Raw genomic sequence first — 25,618 nt, 5'->3', positions numbered from 1 at the left:
GTATTGGGACACCTATTCATTCATTGTTTTTTCAGAAATTAAGGGGATTATAAACAGTTTATCCTACCTTTGCTGGAGTAACTATCTCTACTGTCCAGGGATGGCTTTCTGCTAGATGTTGAAGCACTGCTGTGAGGATTTGATTGCACACAGTGACAAGGGCATTAGTGAGGTCAGGATGTTGCATGTCCACCACCCCACTTCATCCCCAACAACCCAACTCATTCCAAAAGTACTGGATGAAGCGCCAACCATCATTCCAGAGAACACAGTTCCACTGCTCAATGTTGGGGGGGGGGGCTTTATACCCCTCTAATCCACGCCTGGCATTAGGCATGGTGCCAAAAGGTTCATGATTATCTGCTTCAGAGAGTCCTATTCCATTTGGCAGCAATTCTCTACAGAGACAGACTGACAAACTGTCTGTGTGTGTGCATTTACATATCTGTGTTCAGCAATGGGTGCAAGTCCCTGGATGCATTCATTAGAAGGGGTGTCCACAAACATTTGGACATATAGGTTATGTATAAAATGTGTATGCAAATGATTTCAAACCATGTATAACTCATATCTTCAGTCATTCATCTCAACCTTGAACCTTTATTTCTCCATTGACATAATGTGAATCTGACATTTGTTCTTAATGATGAATGGACAATAGGAATGCTCCAAAACGAGCCCTTTAAGAAGCTCTCCGTTCGTGGTGACGTCTGGAAGTGACGGGGTGGTTTTAAACCGATTGTCCACTTTGTGAGTCCGTTTTTGTGAAATGTGTTCAAGCGGAGGAGCTCTGTGATTACAGTGGCTCTCAGTGCTGGATGCGCTCCATGTGCTAAGCGAATGATGTATGCCAGGAGCTGTCAGGAGCCAAGCCCTTACCCTGGGCTTTAGAGGCTGATTCTGCTCTTTTGGAGGTGCTAAGCCAGCAGATAGCGGCGCCAGTGCAGGAGGAGGAGCCCTGCCCCACCATCTCCCCTCACCCCCCAGCTCTACTCCGGCTTTGAGAAATCGGCTCGGGGAAATCTGGCCTGAAAGGAAAGCGCCGCTTGGTTAAACTCCCACCGGAGTGGGTTTCTTTCTTTTCTCTGGTGTTGGAGCGTCTTCTTTCCTCATGTTTTTCTTTATCTGCTCGTCCTGAACAGCATCTCTCTCGCTTCCCAACCAGAACACGACTCTCTCTCTCTCGCTATGCTGGAGAACTTCACCACGCTGAAGCTGCATCTGCATTCACAACGTTTCCTGCCTCTCTTTTTCACACAGATGTCATTTTATCTCTTACTCTCTTTCTCTTCATATTTGCTTCTCCAGAATGCAGAGTGGTCTCAAGTGGCCGGCTTAGGGGGAAAAAAAAAACAAAAAAACAAGGGGGTTGGGAGAGGAGGAACATACTGGTTGAATAAAAAATGAAAAAGAAAAGGAATGAAAGCCACATTTTGTCCTTCGAAGTGGCCAGCATTTCTCACGGAGCTGTCGAGGGCTGACCTGTATTAGTTTAGATGTATGACACATCCTTTGTTTACTCTGTTTTTAACGCTTAACCCTGGAAAGCTGTCAGGGTCTCTCCACCACAGGGGTCACTGGTGTTATAATTTTTCTTTCTCCCCGCCGTTTGTCATTTTTCTTACTGTCACGTGCAAGGAGGCACACCAGCCATGACTGCTCAATATGGACACAGTATCATAGTATCATAATGCAGTTTTACTGATGTTCAACCTGTTTGCAATGAATGTTTTCAATAATATGAAACCATTTCAATAACATGAAACCAAGGTTTTTAGAGGTTTATAGAAAAAATATAAATTATAAAATTAAATTTATATACATTAATTTAATTACCAGAATGAAGCTCTAATAACATTAATATCCAGAATGAAGCTCTAATAATATTAATATCCAGAATGAAGTTCTAATAACATTAATATCCAAAATGAAGCTTTAATAATATTCATATCCAGAACGAAGCTCTAATAACATTCATATCTAAAATGAAGCTTTAATAACATTAATATCCAGAATGAAGTTCTAATAACATTAATATCCAGAATGAAGTTCTAATAACATTAATATCCAGAATGAAGTTCTAATATCATTAATATCTAGAATGAAGTTCTAAACATTAATATCCAGAATGAAGTTCTAATAACATTAATATCCAGAATGAAGTTCTAATAACATTAATATCCAGAATGAAGCTCTAATAACATTAATATCCAGTTTGAAGCTTTAATAACATTAATATCCAGAATGAAGTTCTAATAACATTAATATCTAGAATGAAGCTCTAAACATTAATATCTAGAATGAAGCTCTAAACATTAATATCCAGAATGAAGCTCTAAACATTAATATCCAGAATGAAGCTCTAATATCATTAATATCCAGAATGAAGTTCTAATATCATTAATATCTAGAATGAAGTTCTAATAACTTTAATATCCAGAATAAAGCTCTAAACATTAATATATAGAATAAAGCTCTAAACATTAATATCCAGAATGAAGCTTTAATATCATTAATATCCAGAATGAAGTTCTAATATCATTAATATCTAGAATGAAGTTCTAATAACTTTAATATCCAGAATAAAGCTCTAAACATTAATATCTAGAATGAAGCTCTAAACATTAATATCCAGAATGAAGTTCTAATAATATTAATATCCAGACTGAAGTTCTAATAACATTAATATCCAAAATGAAGCTTTAATAATATTCATATCCAGAACGAAGCTCTAATAACATTCATATCTAAAATGAAGCTTTAATAACATTAATATCCAGAATGAAGTTCTAATAACATTAATATCCAGAATGAAGTTCTAATATCATTAATATCTAGAATGAAGTTCTAAACATTAATATCCAGAATGAAGTTCTAATATCATTAATATCTAGAATGAAGCTCTAATAACATTAATATCCAGTTTGAAGCTTTAATAACATTAATATCCAGAATGAAGTTCTAATAACATTAATATCTAGAATGAAGTTCTAATAACTTTAATATCCAGAATAAAGCTCTAATAACATTAATATCCAGTTTGAAGCTTTAATAACATTAATATCCAGAATGAAGTTCTAATATCATTAATATCTAGAATGAAGTTCTAATAACTTTAATATCCAGAATAAAGCTCTAAACATTAATATCTAGAATGAAGCTCTAAACATTAATATCCAGAATGAAGTTCTAATAATATTAATATCCAGACTGAAGTTCTAATAACATTAATATCCAAAATGAAGCTTTAATAATATTCATATCCAGAACGAAGCTCTAATAACATTCATATCTAAAATGAAGCTTTAATAACATTAATATCCAGAATGAAGTTCTAATAACATTAATATCCAGAATGAAGTTCTAATAACATTAATATCCAGAATGAAGTTCTAATATCATTAATATCTAGAATGAAGTTCTAAACATTAATATCCAGAATGAAGTTCTAATATCATTAATATCTAGAATGAAGTTCTAAACATTAATATCCAGAATGAAGTTCTAATAACATTAATATCCAGAATGAAGTTCTAATAACATTAATATCCAGAATGAAGCTCTAATAACATTAATATCCAGTTTGAAGCTTTAATAACATTAATATCCAGAATGAAGTTCTAATAACATTAATATCTAGAATGAAGTTCTAATAACTTTAATATCCAGAATAAAGCTCTAAACATTAATATCCAGAATGAAGTTCTAATATCATTAATATCCAGAATAAAGCTCTAAACATTAATATCTAGAATGAAGCTCTAAACATTAATATCTAGAATGAAGCTCTAATAACATTAATATCCAAAATGAAGCTTTAATAACATTAATATCCAGAATGAAGCTCTAAACATTAATATCCAGAATGAAGCTCTAAACATTAATATCCAGAATGAAGCTTTAATATCATTAATATCCAGAATGAAGTTCTAATATCATTAATATCTAGAATGAAGTTCTAATATCATTAATATCTAGAATGAAGTTCTAATAACATTAATATCCAGAATGAAGCTCTAAACATTAATATCCAGAATGAAGCTTTAATATTATTAATATCCAGAATGAAGTTCTAATATCATTAATATCTAGAATGAAGTTCTAATATCATTAATATCTAGAATGAAGTTCTAATAACATTAATATCCAGAATGAAGTTTTATACCATTCATATTCATAGCATAGTCAACCCTTTCATAGCATGCCAGTATACCCTAATAAAGCAGTGTTAGGTCATACGGTACATAAATGACAAAAGACATACAAACACAGCACACTAATGCAGATCTAACTAAGACTAATACCTAAACAAACGGTTCCTAACATCAGCAGCTTTAGTTGATTACAGCAGCTATTACACCCACTTGCATTCTGAATGTTCTCAAAGGAAAAGAACTGAAAATGGGAACAGCTGGCTGGCAGTTTTTTTATAAATTAGAAACAATGTACATTCCTGCCTTCCTTCCTTCAGTCTACTGTATGTAATGTTAAGTTCACAGAGACCTGTGAGAAAGCTGCAGGCAGTAATTTGCTCTTCTGTATATAGAAGTAGAAGTGCCTCTGTGCTTCAGCAAACTCCTGCACTTACACTAAACAGAGGAAGCCTTCAGACCCATGAACTGAAACTGTTGATTTATACACAAAATCTGTAAATGTAAGTACTGATCAAGACCACAAAGAAAATAATAATAATAATAAAAAGAACATCTGTCTGAAGCTGATATTTATGAGATGTTATTTAGGTAGCACTGCGCTCCCATCTAACAGAGATTGTTGTAAGGACACTTAGCAGTATTTCTAAAAGCTTAAAGCTTAGCCTGTAACATTACAGAAATAATGTTCCAAGAATGTTCTGAAAATGTGAGACATGATATTAGAATGTTTCTCACACAATTATACACACACACACACACACACACACACACTAATTTTATAGAAAACATTATAAGATTCTCAAAACTAAAAAAGTAAAAACCCTGATGTGACTGATATGTAATCACACTGATAAATAAAATATTCCAAACTTAAGGCTTGACTGGAGCATTTATTTAAACTATGAATAGAATATGTTCTGAATTTACACTGAAATGTTGAAATGATGAAACTTTACAAGAAGCCAAATGCTTTATTAACCAAAATGTCTGGGATGCCAGGTTGTGTTGGAGTGTGTTTATAACCCTAAGTTGTGGTGCAATGGGCTGTTTCTGGAGCAAGCCTCTGATCCACGGCTGGATTCCTCTTTCTCTTTCTGAGCAGGAAGTGAAATTAGAGGAGTTAATGGACCATTTCAGCCCCCTCATCCCACTTCACCTCTCCACTCTGTCCAAACCATAATCCCTTCATCTGACCAGCTTATGAATTTTAAATGCAGTAGTCTAAGTCTCAGACCCTCTCTCTCACTCTTAAGTGATTTTATCTGACACTGACACACACACACACACTTACACACTACTCACATCTCACACAGATGGCACAGAATCCCCCTACTGCTTTCTGGTGCAGCTCTGCATGCATTTTGTAGCTGTAAATATGGCTCTAATGTGTTTTGACTACAGGATGAGGATGCTGCTGCACTCTGGAAAGAAACAAACCCATCAAACGAATCAGTGTGAGTGTGGGACTGATGCCGGAGTCTCACAACTTGTTCTTTAGATTTAACAGTTACAAGAATTTTACATCGGCCCATAACTAAATCTCAGCCTGTGGTCAGTATGCTGTAAGCATAGTATTATAGTGGACACGTTTGTGGCGTTATGTCATTGTTTTAGCAAGTTGCAGCAATTTGTTTTTGACTTAATTCAGCTTTACTGTACTGTATCACATTCTCAAAAGAAAAAACTCAAAAGAGTCAAAACTATATTATAGTGAACATATGGGTACTATTTCATCTTATAACACAATTAAAAGAGCAGAAACTGTACTATACTGAAAGGATGGGTACTGTATCCCAATCTAACTCAATTAAAAGAACTGAAACTGTATTATAGTGAAAGTATGAGTACTGTATCACTTTATAACTCAATTTAAAGAGAAGAAACTGTACTATAATGAAAGTATGAGTACTGTATCACAATCTAACTCAATAATAAAAAACAAAAACTTTAGTACTGTATCACCTTATAACTCAATTAAAAGAGAGAAATTGTACTATAGTGGAAGTTTGAGTAGTATATCACTATCTAACTCAATTCAAAGAGCTGAAACTAAATTATAGTGAATGTATGAGTACTGTATCACAATCTAACTCAATTAAAAAGCATAAACTATACTATAGTGAAAGTATAAGTACTATATCACCTTATAACTCAATTAAAAGAGCTGAAACTGTACTATAGTGAAGGTATTGGTACTGTATTACAATCTAACTCAATTTAAAAAGCATTAACCCAAGATGTCAAGTGGAACCAATACTCAATTGCAATGGCAATTGGCAAAGAGGACCACTAAGAGGAACCAGGGCTCAAAATGATAAACTCACTTAAAAGCATCTAGAAGAACCACTGTAAAGAACAAAGTCTAAAAAAGGCAAACCCATCCTCTTCTGGTCAGCAACACTTTAGTTTAGACTGCAATTTTCTTCGGGGTCAATAAAGTGCTATCTTATCTGATCTAGCAGAGCAAGTTTAAGGGAGGTTAAACAGAATCCCTGAAACCATGCAGAGGAAAGATTTAGAGATGTAGCAGTGACTGATGATGGAATGTGGGAGATCTGCAGATTTTCTGAGACTTGTCCAATGAAGCTGAATTGGCCAATGATACTGACAGCGTTTGTACATTTATTTGAAGGTATGCAAGATTTAAAGCTCCAAGAAATGAATCCCAGATGCTGGTCATTAAGCTATGTGAGAGAAGTATACTGATGAAGGTCATATGTTGGTGCCAATCTAAAGGCACAGTGAAGAGACCAAGCTGGTGTTTGATTTTTGCTCTGCTGGCACAGTCATTACATGAACCTGGACCCATAACCTGAAATGAGACATGCAGTGAACCATGGAGCCAGGACATGCTCTCTTTAAGTAGAACAAGTAGTCACACACACTCACACTCACACAGAGGAAAATGGAAGGTGAGAGGCTGAGAATGGAACAGTGAGAGAGAGGAACGCCTTTTTTTTTGGCTGACATGTGGCTTTGACTAAATATTAATCTTGCATTTGGACAGGAAATGAGGGAGCTAGTGGTCCCCGGGTGGATCAACCTAAGCCGTAGAGAGCCGCATTGGCTTTACTGCCACATCTGTTCCGCTTGTTAGCAGCCATTTGAAAGGGAAATGTTGAAAAGATGTGTGTGGACCAGTGTCACGGTTCATCCGTGACCTCCTTTGTCTGGGTACAGACTGAAGCCTGGACTCTGGGTGAAAGAGCTGTAGTGCCTATTTATTAGCATGAGCAAGCAAACATATTAATATTAAATACTGCATTTTCTGGCCTAAAGTTTACAGAATATGTAGCACCATGTTTAAAAGAATTCACTCTTCAGGTGAGTTCAGTTCAAGTCAGGTCTGCTTGTTTCAATACAAGTCAAATCAGTTAATTTGTAGATCAGTTACATAGAAATCAGATCAAATTAAGTTAATTGAGTAAATGTTAAAATCAGTGTAATTCAGTTCCATGTATATTTCAGTTCAATTCAGTAGATTTCTCTTCAATTTCAAATAATTCAGTTTAGTTCAATTCGGTTTGTTTAAATTCAGATCCAACCAGTTTACATGCAGTTAAATAGAATTTAATCAAAACAAGTCCTGTTTATTTCAGTTCACTTTAGTTTATTGTAATTCACTTCAGTTTAATTAACTTCAGTTTAGTTCCAGTCATGTTTCAGTACATTCAGTAAATTCAGTTTAGTTCTCTTCGATTTCAAATATATTCACTTCATTTCTAATCAGTTTCATTTTCGGTTCACATTCATTTACTCCAGTTTCTTTCGGTTCAGTGTGGTCAAATTCAATTCAGTTCACATCTGTTCTGTTTAATTTTGTTTAGTTGCATTCAGTTCAGTTTAATTCTATTCAGTTCACTTCTCTTCAGTTTACTTTTTTAATGTTTTTAATTCTATATATAATAATTGGCTTCAATTTGGATGATTGGGTTAGAGGTTTCAATTTTACATTGCGTGTCCCAGGCCTCCTTTGAATAATGCAAAAGCTGTATATAATATTTAACTGCAATAAGCCCACATGGATGACGTTTTAGTCTGTAGTAAGGATTATTAATGAGCTCTTTCATATTTAAATTGTTTGTGAAGTGCTCTGCGACATATTAGATGTTAATGAGGTGGTGTTCAAAGTAGTGTGTAGTGACTGATAGACACTGTTTTCTACTCTCAGCTCTTCTGCTATAACATCTGCTGGACTGGATTCCAGCCATGCTGATTACTGCCTGTTCAGCACTTTTCTTTTTTATTGTTGACTGGACATTTTTACTGGATGTTTATTAGAGAGGAATATGGAAGATTGCAGTCTTAAAGTGAAATGGTGCATAAATAATTAGCCGACTTTTGTGACCAAAGCCGTGGATGATGAACCAACAGCAGTGGCAGATCACGGTTTCTTTGGCTACCAAAGGGTCTTTAGATGCAGATTGATCAGGAACTAAATCCATTTATTTCTATAAGAAACTGTATTCGTCTAGGACGATCCCAGACTTCTACTACTACTTTCTACTGGGTGTCCACTTGTTGGAACTTGTCAAAGATCTTATAGTGAAATGTGTCCCTAATGGACTGAAAGGGACAAAAGAATGGGGACTATTGAGGCATTAGAGTGTGGTTTCTGTTTGGTTTTGTCATGTTTTTGTGGTATCATTTGGTATTGAGCACTATGTACATAATAACAACGTGACAATCAGACCTGTTTGCCATGACCACATGGCATTCGTCGCTAAAAAAAGAAAGACACGTACGTGGTTCTAACTTGGAGCTCAACCTCAAGGCGACCCCTCTGTCTGTCGCCTGACCCACTCCTGGAGTCGCCTGGAGGCTCGTTCTGATCGCACAGCCAGAAATAACCCTGAGAGATACCTATCAGATACGATTAGAAGCACATCCAATTAAATTACAGCGTGACCAAGAGAGCTCATTTCACAGTTCAGTGAACAGCTAAAATACTGTTAGCGTGACTGACAACTGGCAAACGCCCGGGCTATTATTCCAGCTCCACTAACGCCAATATGTGGACAGATAAACATCTATTGTTTCTTAATTGTGTTCAGAGACTTCCCATCTAATGTTTGACTGGCTAACTAACTCACCCTGGTGTCTCTCTCTCCCTCTCTCTCTCTCTGTCTCTCCTTTTCTCCGTTTCCTTGTTTTTTTGCAGAAATTGAAAAGATCCAGAAAGACGAAGAGAAAGAGGACGAGAAGTTCATTGATGTCGTCATAAACAAGAACATGAAACTGGGTCAGAAAGTGCTGATTCCTGTCAAACAGTTCCCCAAAGTGAGTACAGATGAGTCCTCCTTAACCTATTTACGCACTTAAAGAAACTTAAAGCACCTGCATTGTCGTAACTTTGATCGTTTGCCTTGTGTTCATCTAATTATGGTCTCTATAACACCTGAAACCTTAAGCTATCTCCAAAGGCTGGAGAATAAAAGCACGTTTGACTCCTTGACTTAACAGAAAGTGAGAAAGATGCACATTTGATCTCAAATAGAAGACTATTCCAAAGCCCCAGAGCAGCGACTGAGCGTGCCGGATGGCTCTTTAACTTTAACTAGCCTTGATTGAGGGACTGTTAAGACTGATAAGTTGGACAGAAGATATGTATAGATAAGCCATATCCACTATCTAAAGGATCAACCCGAAACGAGCTGCAATACTTTAAAGTGCAGTTTAAACTGAATGCTAATGAAAAGATGCTGAAACAGATGTGATATGATCCTACGTTTTACCCCAATAAGTAAAGCTGTAGCATTTTAGACTATCTAAAGCTCTGTCTATAGCTGTGCAGATGCAGAATGACTGAACCAAGACACATGTTACAGTAGTCGTAGTAGTAAATAAGATAACCAGAAACAAGTTTATCTTGTGTACATTGAAAGGCAACAGTCAAAAAAAGGCCTTGTATTTCTAAAATGAAAAATGTAAAAAACATTTCCATCTCCAAATTGTGTATATTCCGTTATATTTGTTTATTTACATGATGTGAGTCTGACAGCTGGTCTTTATTCTAGTTCTCGTAGAAATTAATGGACCAATAGAGATGCAAACATAGAATACCAGCAGTCATTTCTATAGATTTTTTACATTGACTACTTGAAGGTTTTAATGGACTTTCAGTGGAAGTCTATGTAAAAAGGAGTCTACTGACCTGTTAATTTCTGCCCGATATAAAAAAAACAGCTGTCAGACTTACATTGTAAAATAAATAAAGATACAAGGAGATGCAAGGTTTTTGCATGACATATCTCACTGGTCATTTTAGGGGAGCCAAAAGTAAAGTAATCTCATTAACTGCTAAAACATCAAAAACACTCTTTGATGTCCAAGAGAAAAATAATTATCTTTAGAGAAGAACAGCTACCCAACTAACATCAAAGGAAGGTACAGCTCTGTATCATCAGCATAACAATTAAATGCAATTCCATCTTTGCAAACAGTGGTTATGAGATAAAAAGCATTTTTAACCTGTGAAAAAAATATCAATACCTCTAAGATAAGATTAACCAATCGAGCCTAACCTTTAAGCTCACGATGCATAATATATAAATATATATATATATATATATATATATATATATATATATAATGGCCATGAACATTTTAATGCAAAACAAATATCCATCCAGGTATATATACTGCATATACTCATAGCCCATGATATTGGCCCACCATGATACTGATTATATATCATATCATAACACTAATAATAGTGTACTGGAATAGGCATGACTGCTGCTGAACTGGAAGCCTGGCTTCACATAAAATCCTCCATTGTCACAAAGGGAACATCATTATATCAGATTAAAAAGTGTTGAACTGCTTTTGTTCTCTGAAGAGCTAACTTTGGCTGACTAGTGTGACTTGTGAGTTTATTTACAGCCAGGGATGTACATGAAGAGCTTTGGTGAAAGAACCCTTGGTAGCGTCTTCATTTCTGAGTGTAAACAAAAGGACGAACAAAAACGGAACCAAAACAACTCACTTAAATAAAAGTCAGTTAAGTGATACTGAATTCTGTCAGTACCACCCAGTTCACAATGTCCTTGTACTCGTATGTGTTCTTATGTAAGGCTCCTGTCTGCACTGTTGTAGGAATTTCAACATTCACATCGGGCCCAAACTTCTATAGCTCCTACTGTCTCTAAATTCCCACCTCACCTGGGGAGGGACTGTGTGTATACACACTGTTTGATGGCTCCCTACCATTCAGGTCATGCTAAGGTGTCTATGACCTTGTGTCAAAGTGTAACAAAGTAGATATATGACCATATTTCCATCATGCTGAAGCGGCAGATGCCGCGTACTTCCTGCATCTCGTCTCATTTGCCGCTCCTCTCTTCTCCAGACCTGCAGTTAATGGGATTCTTTGTTTGCTTTGCTTTCTAATCTGCACCTCTTGTCAGAGCTGGAGAAGGAGAGCACGAGAGTACGTAAATCAGTGAAAAAAAATAAATAAGCACAATAAACAAAACAAATAAGGATTGAAAGAACAGGTGCAAATGGCTGGTTCGCTTCGCTAAAAGTAATTGCGTTTGTTCTTCGTTCAGCAGAAGGCATTTTAAAGGGTCCTTGTGAGTCGAGGGTGTTCATCAACATGTTTGTGGAGGTAGAATAATAAAGAAGGTGAATAAGAGAGAGAGAGAGAGAGAGAGAGAGATAATAACCTGTTTTAATGGATTTTAATCGTTGGTCATTTCACTGCAGTAACATGTGCAGAATTCCTTTTTAAACAGCATTTTTTGTTTATGTTTTTATTTTATGGACTACAAGTCCAGACGAGTCGAGGCCATCTCATTGTTTCTGTCATTTTAAAACCCTGAGTCTCATTTTGAAAAAAAAATCAGCTGTTACATTGTGTGAAATTGTCAAGTGAATTCTGCGACAAATCCCTACTGCCATGAAACGTTTGTAGCTAAAACAGTTAATAATTCAGGGACAGAAATTCCAAAAAACAAATAATATCTTTGGAAATTTTAAATGTCATAGTAAAATTGCCTTATTAAAAAATATGATTGTGAGTTCTCTATGGTTACAATCCTTAAACACAAATAACCAGCAGAAACTCCCAGTGTACATTTCATTTACACTGGGAGTGTAATTAATATTACACTAATATTAATGAATATATTATTGCTAAAAGGCACGTCGGTTCATTCACAATTCAGTTTCAAATGAGATTCTGCCATTCTAACGCCCTGTAAAACCATTATGTAACAACCCTAATCATAACCTCACACACCTACACCAACCCTAACCTCAACCTCACACACCTAATTCAACCCAAACCTCAACCTTACACCCCTGACCCTAACCTCATACCCATAACCCAATCCTAATTTTAATTTCACACCTAACCCAACCTTAACCATAACCTCACACACCTAACTCAACCCTAACTTTAACTTCACACACCTAACCCAGCCTTAACCATAACCTCACACACCTAACTCAACCCTAACTTTAACTTCACACACCTAACCCAACCTTAGCCATAACCTCACACACCTAACTCAACCCTAACTTTAACTTCACACACCTAACGCAACCCTACACTTAACCTCACATACCTTACTTAACCTTATCCTCACATTCCCAACCCAACACTACCCTTAACCTCACATACCTTACTTAACCTTATCCTCACACATCTAACCCAACACTACCCTTAACCTCACATACAGTACTTAACCTTAACCTTACACACCTAACCCAACACTACACATAACCTCACACACCTAACCCAACACTACCCTTAACCTCACATACCTTACTTAACCGTAACTTCACACACCTAACCCAACCCTACCCTTAACCTCACATACCTAACCTAACCCTAACCTTAAGCTCACAAGCCTTACCCAACCCCAACATCAGATACAAATGTGTGTATTTGGTTTTAGAAAACTGTGTTTATGGCACCTGTTTGCCCAGGAAGGTTAACATGCTAAACACACACACACACACACACACACACACATGGTGTGAAATGAGGGCAGCTAGTGATGTTTTCTGGACTTTGTTCATGACATCACATTCATTCTCACATTCTTCCACACACCTGTCACCCCAGACACATAACCACCTGGCCCTCAACAGCCCAGGGAGGTGTTTCTGGAGAATGAATGTGTGTGTGTTTGTGTATGTGTGTGTGTGTGTGTGTGTGTGTGTGTGTGTGTGTGTGTGTTTGTGTATGTGTGTGTGTGTGTGTGTGTGGAGTATCTACTAGTTCAGCTTTGCTGCTTTGCATTGCATTTGCATGTTTGGACGTTGTTTTTGGAATGAATATTAAAATGCTCTGAATTAGTTGTAATGGATCATTCATCAAATATTATAATAATAATTAACATATATTCTCAAAATAAACTAATAAACTAATCAGGCTGTTTTAAAATTTAAAATCCAGTTCTGTTTTTCTTCCTATTTCTCTGAATTGTGTAACTAGTTCTGTCAAATGTGTGCATTTCTGAACAAAGTGTGGAATTATACCAAAATAATTCAACTCATTTAGATCAAATCAAATTATTCCATTATGCATGAAATCAGATTAAATTGGATCAGATTAGATCTTTTATTTTGATTATTTATTTGATTATTTTAAAGAGGAATCCTAGCAATTTGTCACAATTTCTGCATAAATAAGTGATTAAGATTTAAAGACTCAAAGGGTGTTTGGTGTGTAACACTCTTTTCTAGAGAGGGTCAGTATTATTATGTTTAGTTATGAGAAGACATTGGCCTGAAATCTATTTCTTTTTAAATTGATTCATTGTGAAGAGTAGTCACTCAAAGAAATCTACATTTATAGATTTACCTCTATTTTACAATGATCACATAGGAAACTTGGTGGTGGTAGTAGCACTGTTGAGTTTGGATAATTAATAAAATGCCTGATACCTAATTTCCCATCACCGCCACCATAAAGAAATCAGAGTTGAAGTTTTTCTACAATTAACCATTTTACACCAAACCCAACTCGGAATGAATCTGCTTACACCTCAGCCACTGAATTATGTGGTCAGACTCTTCACTGGGTATCTCAGTGGCACTGCTATTAAATTGAGTGTTTTCATTTTTACCTTTACAGAGTGTGGTGTTCTAGGCAGCACACTGATTTCTGTTTTATGAGCTAAATTCTCCTCTGTTGGACTCTTGGAGCCACTCAGCCTGTGTAGAGTATTACCTACCATTCTCAAGCTGATTTTTTAGTAATAACAGGACTATTAGCTTCCTGCAGTGCACACTGGGCGTGAAAACAACAGAATTTATACAGAGCTTTTCTTAATATTTATCGGCATCCAGAACAAACACCCAGTCTTCCAGCAGCTGGTTAGAAATGAGCCTGGATGTACTGATCTGGTGAAGAAGTCAGTCAAGAAGTATATGAGTAAATTAGACATTCAGTCATTAAATACGTCAGCCAGTCAGTAATTCAGAATGTCAGTCAATAAGTCAGTCGGTAGTAGTAATTAGAAGGAAGTAGAAGGTAATTCAGAAGGTCAGTATGTAAGTCAGTAAGTTATTCAGTAAATACAGTCAGAAAGCCTGTAAGTCAGTTAGTCAGTCAGTAAGTCAGTTTAATCAGTAAGCAAATATGTCAGTCAATAAGGTCAATCAGTTTGTCAGTCATTAAGTTAAAATGGTTGTCAGTTAGTAGTTCAATCAGTAAGGGAGACAGTAAAAAAGAAAGCCAGTCAGTAAATAAGTCAGTTGTCGGTCAGTAATTCAGCATGTCAGTCAAAGATACTCAGTGTTTCAGTATGTCAGATATTTAGTAAGTCAGTCAGTAAGACAATCAGTCAGTAAGATAGTCAGACAGTTAGTGTGTCAGTGAATACATCAGTCAGTCTGTAAGTTAATCAGTGTCCTAGACACTAAGCGAACCAGGCAGTATGTCAGTCAGACAATCAGTGTACCAGTCAGTAGGGCAGTCAGCATGTTAGTCAGTAATTTATTCAGTCAGTATGTCAGACATTAAGTCAGTCAGTAAATTAGTCAACCAGTCAGTAAGTCAGAAATAAGTGTGTCAGGAAGTCAGTTAGTCAGTAAGTTAGTCAGTACCTCCGTCGGTCAGTGGGTAAATGGTATAAACATCTATGCTGTGCTCTAATCATTGGGAGATTGCAGGCTTGATGCCACAGCCATCTATGGCCAGGAGCCCAAGAGGACATTATTAGCCTCACTCTCACTGGGTGTGTAGAATGGCCGTCCCTATCACTCAACATGATGTTAGCCGGCCAGGGCACCTGTTAGTTGATGTAACAGAATTGGTAGTTAGTATTCTCCTCCAAGCATGTCTGACGGTCCAATAATTTTACATCAGCTTCAGTTTTTAAAAGTTGTGCTGGTGCTTCATGTGGCTTGGAGGAATCTTGGATTGGTTCTGCCTCTGAGTTTATCAGTCTCAAGACTGTAGGCCATGTGATACTTGGGATGAGTGGAGTTTTTGTTTTGTTTTGTTTAGACATAAGCAGCTTGAACTCAACCAAAAAGTGCTTGGACATCAGCCTAGTGTTGGCACAAATACCAGTAGTTTCAACAGCTGTGCTAAAGGCCAGCGTGTTACAACTGCACTATTCTAATGTTCACTGTTGTCCTGAGAAAGTTCAGACAAATGAAATGTTGAATGAACTGGAGTGAATCAAGAGTGAATCAAACACACATATGGCACATCAAACAAGTGTGTTTTTTGTGTTTATCTAGTTTTGTTCTTATCATTGTACTCTGGCCTTAAATGACTCTGTACAGCGCTGACGACGTGTGGTAGCCTTAAGACTCTAATGGAAGTTCCATTACAGCACAATAAGACAGTCACCAGCCTGTTACTCTGCCGGCACGCTAATTCAATCTGTCATAGCTCTACCTTTCCACACCACTGTTAGGAAAGAAAAGAACGATTGTGTGACATTTGGCGTAAATGAAGAGGTCTTAAGCGGATGTCAGGGTGTTCAAACTCGTACGTCGTTGGCTGGCTGCTTCTGGTCGAACAAAAACGGTTTATCTCCAGCGGAGCAGGACGGCTAATCCGGAAAGCTTCCTCTTTCTGAAAAAGATTCGGCACTAATACCCCGCTCTCGATTTTCCGACAGCCTGCCATGGAAGACAAATTGAATTTGTGGTGTGTGACAGCAGGTGGAAGCGATGGAGCCCCACCTTCAGGGGCCAAGAGGGATCAAATGCAGCCACTTTGGTTCCACTTCTGATCGCTTAATTCATCTTGAGAGAGAGTGGCAGCTCGGCAGCGACAGGCAACGACTGTAGGGTCAACCACGGAGACTGGCAAATAAATCAGCATTAACGCCATAGCCATGGAAAATCTATATGTCTAAGCAACAGTCCTAACATGATGGCAAAGTGAACTGTAAGACGAGCTCTGCTAAGAAGATACTTTTTTTTGTATTTCTATGTGTGATGCTTGTGTAAATTTATGTTCTAATGGCAGTCATTATTTCATGTCCCAGCTTCTCTTTACCTCTAAGAATTAAATAGGCTATATTGTTATACTGTGCTATAAAAAAACTCCCTCAAACATTACTCAGCTGAAAGACTTATGCATGGAGGAGTGGGAAATTGTGAGGGTCTGGTATACAGTTATAGGAACATTTAGTTTAGTTAGAAAATGGCTAGTACATAAATGATTTAGATTTTTAAAGTCTTTCATTTTCTTAGTTTAGTTATATTATCTCTCAATATTTATTTAACCCTTAAGTCATTAGATTAATCTGGATTACAAATGACACTTTTTGGGGGACTCCACAAGACCTCTGACCTCACCAACGTGTTAGCTGTGAGTCGTGAGGTGGGAATCATAAAGCCTTGGGCGTTTATGACCCTGACACCAGTAAGAGCAGACTGTTCACTTTCTCCCTAATTATATCCACCCCTTGACAGATGCCACTGCAGATGAAGATAACCAATGTTTTTCACTTCACCTGTCAGTGGTGCTAATGTTTTGGCTGATTGGTGTAAATGTTCAGATGTTATAATTAAAGCGCATCTGCTGGTTGTCAGAAAGTGACTGCAGGTTTCTGAATGAATGGGCTGAGCTCTGTATCCTCCATATGTTAACAGCAATTTAAAGGTGCAGTGAAACACACGTTTGCAGATGGTCGAGTGTGAAAGTCACACACAGCCAGTGATTACACATGATTTCAGGCTTCTTGGACAAATAGCAGCTTTTCTGGGGATGCTTATCTTCCCTCTGAATCATCCAACTTTGTCTTGTGGAGGTTCCTAAAGTGGTTTTGGGCCTTAAAACATCAAGTTAAACAACTCTTCTCAAACACTGAGCAGCAGACCAGCTAACACACATTTCATGCCTGACGTTAATGGATTTGTTAAAGTATTGCTAATGTAGCTAGAAAAGAAATGGACCACTGATAAGCATCCTGTTGAAGGCATGGCTACATAATCACACCTTTTCTTTTCTTTAATTTTGTGGGGGTGTTCAGTTACAGCTATGTAAAAAAATGGTTTTGATGTTGTTGACAGCAAGGTTTCCTTCTTGCACATATCCCAAAAAAATTCTCTTTCTGATGGTAGATGCTGAGGTTGCTGTACTGTGACGTCAGTTGTGGCAAGAGCTACCTGTAGGTCCTATGAGGATATTTTAGGATTGTTGGAGACTTTTTTACACGCCTTGTGCTCTTAGGTTGAACTTGCTAGGATGGTCTGACCTGACCATGTTGGCTCCACAAATGATTTAGCAGACAGTGGAACGACTGATATCGAATTGTTCTGAGATTCTTCTTTGCTCAATCAAGAGCAAATCAAACTAAATGCCTGAGGTTTCAATAAGACAGACTCCTCCAAAACCCCCTTTAACCATGTTCTAGTCATCTCACCAGGCCTCAACAGTTTGTATTAATTACTGAGTAATACGCCTTAGTGTGTAGTAAGCCGCCCTGCATAAAGGGGACAGGTAGTAATAAATGTGGGAGTCTAAAAAACTGCATTTTACAAATGAGGTTTAAAAATATTTCTTCAGTTGTATGTATTTAGCTATATGACCTCTTACATGACTCTAACTCTAATAGAATTGCTTATTTGGTTTCTGACACTATATGACCCTATTTGTTTTCACTTCCAGACTAAACAGTCATTAAATTACATGTATGAAGTATTTTCCAGCGTCATTGAAAAGCAAAACTAGCTCAACAACTCTAATATTAGGTGTTTGAGTGTTTGGAGCTTCATCTCTATTACCTATATTGCAGCTTCCACTCTTTTCAGGAGGCTCTCTTTTAATGTTTCTGCAGAAATCTGCAAGGAGATTTTTCCTCACCTCCAAAGTTCAGTCTTAGAAGTCAGAGCACCATCCAAGTCATCCCAAACACATTTAATGATGCAAACTGCAGTATTTTAGTACTTCTCCATCTTTCCCCCTCCTTCAGTGTCTCCCTTATAAAGCAGTTTTACAAAGTGTAGTTCTGAGAGAGAGAGAGAGAGAGAGAGAGAGAGATTATGCTGAGGGCAGCAGGAGTAAGTGCTGTTGAGAATTAAACACATTTTCCTTCTTCCACTCTCTCTCTCTCTCTCTCTCTCTCTCTCTCTATCTCTCTCTCTCTCTCTCTCTCTCTCTCTCTCTCTCTATCTCTCTCTCTCTCTCTCTCTCTCTCTATCTCTCCCCATCTCTCTCTCGCTCACTCAGGCTATGGTGTTTGAGCGATGATGAAAAGATTTCTCTGTTGGGTGTGCTCCTCTCTCCGCCCCCCTCAGAGAGCTTTGATTAATCATACGTCTGTTTCTACCTGCGTCCACTGACTTTTTAATCATCTCTCTCTCCCTAGTCCCTCTCTCTGTCTCTCACTCACAATTTCTCCTTTTACTTCTTACTCTCTCTCTCTCTCTCTCTCTTTCTCTTTCTCTCTCTCTCTCTCTCTCTCTCTCTCTCTCTCTCCCTCTCTCTCTCTCTCTCTCTCTCTCTCTCTCTCTCTTTCTCTTTGTGTCTCTGTTCTGTTTTTACCTCGCTCTCTTACATTTTCAGCAGGCTGTGGTTACACACACACACACACACACACACACACACATACACACATTGATTAAAGACAGTAGGCTACTTTCTGACTTCATTATAAACCGTAAAATGAATAAAGTCCAGAAAATTATATACTCTGCTTACATACACCCCCCCCCCCCAAACACACACACACACACACACACACACACATAATGAATTATTATTCCAGCTGGATCTCTTCAGTGCTATTAAAGCTTTTTCTATCCAGTACCATCACCACCAGTATACTATCAACTTCAGCACTATAACACACACACACACAGTCAGATCAATGCTGGTGGCATCACGATGTGCAGAGTACACAAAACAGCTTGTCTAGTCCCTGTAAAGAAAGTGCTGCCAATAGAATAGGACTCGAGCAGATAAACATGAGCCTATTGGCACTGTGCTTAATGCCAGGTGTGGCCTAGAGGGGTATAAAGCCCCCTAGCATTGAGCTGTGGAACAGTGGAACTACTGTGTTCTCTGGAATGATGGTCAGTGGTCCATCCAGTACTTTTTGGATGAGTTGGGGACTTAGGGGGTGGGGTGGTGATCATCAAACATCCTGACTTCCCTAATGCTCTTGCTGCTGAATGCAGTTCTCCAAAATCTAGTAGAAATAATGAATGAGCTGGTGTCCCAATACTTTTTTTAAATATATGAACACATACACATACAGTACATATTAAATTATGATAAGACTTCTACCTCAAGATTTTTTAAGAACTTTTGAATTATAATGAATTGTGGATATTTATTATCCTGATGTTCTACAGGTTTCTCTGTCAGTTTAGAATCATCTCCAGCTCTGATCTTCTTTCTGGACTTTCCACTTTCTTTTCATTATCTTCTAAACTGAGTCCATGTTATTCAGTTGTCTGTAAACCACAGTTTTGCCTACTGTATTATGTGATTTGTGTGTGTGTGACCGAGCTGTCTGTTTGCTGATGTAGGCTTGTGTGTGGTCTCCTTTGTGTGTGTGAGTAGGTGGTGTGTTTTCAGAATTGTGTTTAATGTTCAGATTAAAGCTGCTCTGCCTTTTACAGCCTTTAATCTCCACAGATTACACCACTAAACACCCCACTGCTAAACACACCACACTAATGCTCAACAACACACACACACATGCAGACCTGCTTCTTCCAGACTACACACATTTGAGACTGAGCAGAGCTAAACCCCTGGCCCAGGTTTGGTTACTGAGTGGGGCTGGTAAACCCAGAGCTTAACTTTCTGTTGAACATTCAGGGGATGGAACAGGACTTTCAAAGGGGGCCTGGGGGGCAGGGCAAAACAAACCAAACTACACTTTACAATGATGGTTATTTTGCAGCTCACTCAGACTGCACTCTAGCACTGGACTTACACTTGTATTGCATCACTGTCAGGCAAAAACCTTGTATCTCCAAAACAGCAACTTTTCAGGAGAAGGAAAATGCTTCTTGACTTTTAATGCAAGTCAGTGTAGAATGATGTTACTACTTTGAAGCTACTTTGGAGCATTTCTGTTGGTCCATCCATCATGACATTTTGACAAGAACAACTTCCAGACTCAAAACATCACAAAATGAGTTTTTTGCACACATTTATTTTTTTTTGGTGTGTGTGTGTGTGTGTTACTGACCCAGGTCTTCAGTCCACACCCAGGCTGCATCCCAATTGTGCTATAAGGTCAATACTACATTCTAATCTAAATAGTGTAAGTGTGGCAGGTTACTACACAATGTATTAACATGCTAACACGTTTGTACTAACATGAAGTGATAAATTATTGTGATTTGAGTGGTAAATTATCAATTGTGTTCAAATGATGCCAACAACATGACTTTTTTTTTTTGCATGACAACGATGATAAATATCTGCTTTACATTAATGGTCAAATTCTTACTATGAATAAAAAAAATGAGAAGAAATCACGGATATCAATGTAAGTGCAGTGGCATTAGTGGCTAGAGAACTTGCAGTGACATATATTGGCATAGCAACACTTCCCATTACTTCCTGTTAGTAAAAAACGGCTTAGTATGTTAATTTGTTGTGTATTAACCTACAAATCCTGTGGCTTATGAGGGATCCCACCACTACCTCTAAGCAAAATGAACAACATGCAGACCACCCTGATGATTAAAAGCAAAACACACATTTTGGTGAAAGTCTGTTAAAGTAACAAGCATTTATTTTTCCCATTTTCTTTCCAGTCTAGACTCTTCATTTCCAGTTCCCACCCGGTAGCTTTTAGACTCTCTGCACCAGCACTGAGAGGGTGAATTCTAGCATGTGCTTCCTTCCAGATACATGAAGCTCCACCGCAATTTTTTAAACTGTAGCTAACACAACATCCCTGGATCTCTTAGAGAAGAACACTAACTGTCAAATTGTGTTACGTCTCTGTGTGTCTGTGTGTGCTTGTTACTGCACCTCCTGTCTGGACTCCATGCTGTTAATAACAAAGCCACAACAGCAAAATAACAGCAGGTACAGATCAACTCAACAGTAATGACAGACAATACTCATTATCTCTCTGCCTCCTTCTGTCTCCCGTTCTTTTTGGGGTCACACTATTTGGTTAGTTTACGTTGAATACCACAGTAGGGTCAGCAGTTAGCAGCTGACATGAAGGAGCTTTTACAGTGTTTACGAATGTTGTGAAAGCCCCTTCTGTTTACTCCATCCATCTGCTTTAAGGTGCATTCATTACTGACTCCATACATAAGCTTTGACCAACAGAACAGGATGCTCTAGAGCAGCTGAATATGAGCCCAAGGTTATCGCAAACCCAATGCCAACCACGGCTTTAAGGCTTTTTGGGCAACACTGGGCTGTGGAGCAGTTGAGTTGTGTTCTCTGGAGTGAAATATATTTTGTTGTTCTCCTTTTGCAGTTTAACTTTGTGGGTAAACTACTGGGTCCCAGGGGGAACTCACTAAAGAGGCTACAGGAAGACACACTGACCAAGATGTCCATCCTGGGTAAAGGATCCATGAGAGATAAAGAGAAGGTGAGAAGAAGCTACTTTATTCTCTGCTCCTCTCTTTCTCCCTTCGTTTGTCAGTAGAATACTGAAAGCCATGAAGCTCCATCCAGTACTTTTGGAGTGGCAAAGTAATCATAAATGCAGAATGCCATCAGATCCTCACAGCAGTGTTCCAGCCTTTAGTGTAAAGCCTTGCTGCAGCAAAAGGGGACACATTTATTCTCATTATTCTTTCAGATGTAATGCTGGAAAATAGAATTCATACAAGTATTAGTATCCTTATCAGTCAGGCCCCACCAGCGTTCACATTCCACAACAGTCACTGTCCATGGTTCTGAAACATTCAACACAGTTTAGCACCATGGCCAGCAGCCCTCAATTCAGGTATGTTTGGCATAAGATTTTGAAGGCATTGAACCCCCTTCCTTCACAGCATGTAGCAGTAACTAGGGCTGTCCTAAACAAGATTTATTTCTCTACCTGGATTGGATCCAGGTACCTGAATGCAGAGTATTTGATACAGCCATATACTTTAGGTGTGATTTACTTTGGTAGCCAACGTTTCCTTAAAGCTAACATTTCATAATGATCTTATAATCCAGTCTGAGGGACCTCCCTGATCATTCAGCTCCCAGTTCCTTTAAAACACTGCAGTAAAATCATTTAATGTGTGATGGTTGTGTAGTGGTACAAACTCTGAACTGATATCTGTTGTTTTTTTGTCGACTACTGAGGTGAAATAACTATGCATTTTTATATTGTGAGTGCATTAGCATTCTCATTGAGCTCCTCAATGTGCTGTTCAGTGATGATTCTAGGTCAAAGAAAGGTGCACTCTTCTCCTGTTGGTAAAATTGGAGCGTTGCAGTCATAACTCAATAACTCAAGAGTAAAGATGACGGAGGTGTATTTTAGAACACATGTTTTAGGTGGCAAGAGCAAAACTGCAGAAAACTGACAAATCTGAAGGAAAAGTGTCTGAAACACAAACAGAAAGAACCACAAATAATAAATGTGTCAGGCACTCTGTATAGTTGGTTTACGGTAAACACCCCCTATCGCCCAGGCACTGCCTGTAGGGTTTAGTTCTAGTCCCCTTTGGTTCCTGCTCAGCTCCCAACTTCTCCCAGTCCTAGGTTTTGTTCTGTTTGCCATTTCATTTGTCAGGTTTGAGTTTTTTGTTTATCACTGTTGGTCACGGTTTGCTGCATTTTGCCTCACTGCCCCCTTCCTGTTATCTGCTTTTGTTAATAAATCTGCTTGCTTTGAAACCATCTCTGCGAGTGTTCGTCCCATCTTGGTCTGGCCTAGCACACCATGACAACATGTTTTTACTAAAAACCATTCTACACTGCAGATGCTAATTGTTTTGAGAACATTTTTCACTGATTTAAGTTGATAATAATGTCCATTATTGGTGCCAAAAAGATGCCCTAGGTACACAGCGGTAAGAACAAAGGATTGAAACATGATCAGGCTCAAAATGGCTGATACCTGATCACCTTAAAATATGCCTGGATTGGCTTTCCAGTGGACTGAGACCAGGACATCCCTTGCTGTAACTATACTGCCTCACTGACTGACAGTTTGAGGTCCTTCTGCTGTGTCCCTGCTGTGTGTGAACTCATGTTGGAGGTGAGAAAAGGCCTCAGTGATCAGTTTTAGCCCAGTCATTTAGGACCTTTCTCTCTACTTCTCTCACTATTGGAACAATCAATACTCTCCAATGGCCTGTTCCCCATCAGTCATGGGACAGGATAGAATATCAGAAAGGAAAGAAAGGAGTGCTGGCATCAGCATCCTTGTGGGGTGTGTGTATGTGTGTGTGTTAAGGGGGCAGGGATCACTTCTGTCACTGCAGCAGCTGTTTTACCTGCTGAGAGTGCCAGCTTTACCTGACACTCTTTTCTCAGTAGCCTCTTTCCTCAGGCCCCCTAATGGCCATTTGTCCGGTGGAATGGAAATGGACTGGTTGAATATGTTTACCAGTGTAATTTTGCCTTCAGAGAAGTTACGCTGTGTGCATGTTCATACTGCTCATAGTAAAACAGAGCTGCAAGTAGAATGGACACTTTCTGTGAACCACCATGTTTTTATTGCCATATAAAAGATGGAAACATTTTCATTTTTCTTTGAGTGAGAGCAACAGCTTTCTTTCCCAAAGAGAAATATTTTACCATGAAATACTGAACCACGTGAATGAAATTAAGTGCTCTATAAATGCATGTATAACCATACTTACCTTACCTGGTCTTACGTTGTTAAGGCCAGTGCATACTGACCCATCTAATGGCAAGTTTTTATGGTGGCAGTTGTTTCACTAAAAAGGTCTTTTAGGAGTCCAAAAGTAGTTCTTGCATTGCATCCCTTCCAAGAACCCTTATATTTGAGATTGTATGTGAGCAGTGACACAGTGCTTCCCCTGTTGTAGGAGGGCTCATTGAATTGATTAAAGGGTTTAAGAGCAGACACAAACAAACATGTCATTTCTCAGCTCTGCTGTGACTGTTATCATTCATCCAATAAAACATAAACCGCTTGCAGAATAACTATACAGGTCATTATACAGTCGACAGAGAGCTCACACTGATACTGAAATACATGAGCTCATTATTGTCAAGCATGTGTGTGTGCTTGTGTGTATGTGTGTGTGTGTCTGGCCTGGTTAGATCAGTCTCTGCGGAGCCGAGATGACAGTGGTGATATCGTCTGCTGGAAGTTTCCGGTCCATTGTGGCTAGTCTCTCTTTGTGCTCGATTGCATCAGCTCATGGCACTAATAGCTTTCTGTGGGTTATCGCTTCATTTTCCAAACGCTCAGCCTGCACTGAGTGGCACAGATTTCCTTTTCTTCTTTTTTGATACTTTTGCTGTTTTTTTTTTCTTTTTTAAAGCTAGCTTTACTCCTACTTGAGTGATCACTCCACTGAATTAATAATACCTTCACCGTTTGACTGGATTTTGGGTTTGAATCTTTTACCTATCTTTGCTTTACTTCAGGTCAGTTTCTAAATGAACAGGAGGCTCCAGGGCAGGTAGTTTTGAACCTGAGGAACGTATCTTATACCCACTGAGCACTTTACTAAGAAGACCTGCATATCTACCTGTAGCAGCAGTTTAGTGCATGTAATTATTTAGATCCAGATAATGCATCTTCAGGAACATCAGGTGATGAATTTGAACAATGTGATGTAAGTGATTTTGAGCGTGGCATACTTGTTGGTTTCAGACAGTCTACAGTCAGACAGTTTACGGTTTACAACCATCTCTAGATTTACTGAGAATGGTGGAATAAAGAAGACATATCCAATGAGCGGCAGTTCTGCAGATGGAAACACCTTGTTGATGAGAATCAACAGAGAATGGTCAGGCTGGTTGGAGCTGACAGAAAGGCTACAGTATCTCAGATAACCACCCTGTAAAATTGTAATGAGCAGAAATGAGCATCTCAGAACACTGAGGTGGATGGGCTACAACAGCAGAATCC

The 25,618-nt window shown here is 38.3% G+C and overlaps 1 protein-coding gene across 1 annotated transcript in view; it reads left to right on the top strand.

Annotated features, from left to right (window-relative positions):
- khdrbs3 (KH domain containing, RNA binding, signal transduction associated 3) overlaps nucleotides 1–25,618 on the top strand; it is a 167,817-nt gene that overhangs the window by 76,276 nt on the left and 65,923 nt on the right. The window contains 2 exon segments of the mRNA XM_072674285.1: nucleotides 9,316–9,434; nucleotides 22,040–22,156. Coding sequence (XP_072530386.1) covers nucleotides 9,316–9,434; nucleotides 22,040–22,156 — 236 coding nt within the window.

This window comes from Salminus brasiliensis, chromosome 2, assembly GCF_030463535.1.
Source record: "Salminus brasiliensis chromosome 2, fSalBra1.hap2, whole genome shotgun sequence".
Classification (NCBI taxonomy): Eukaryota; Metazoa; Chordata; class Actinopteri; order Characiformes; family Bryconidae; genus Salminus; species Salminus brasiliensis.
Note: the sequence above shows the minus strand (reverse complement) of the source record. Positions and strands in the feature narration are given on the sequence as shown.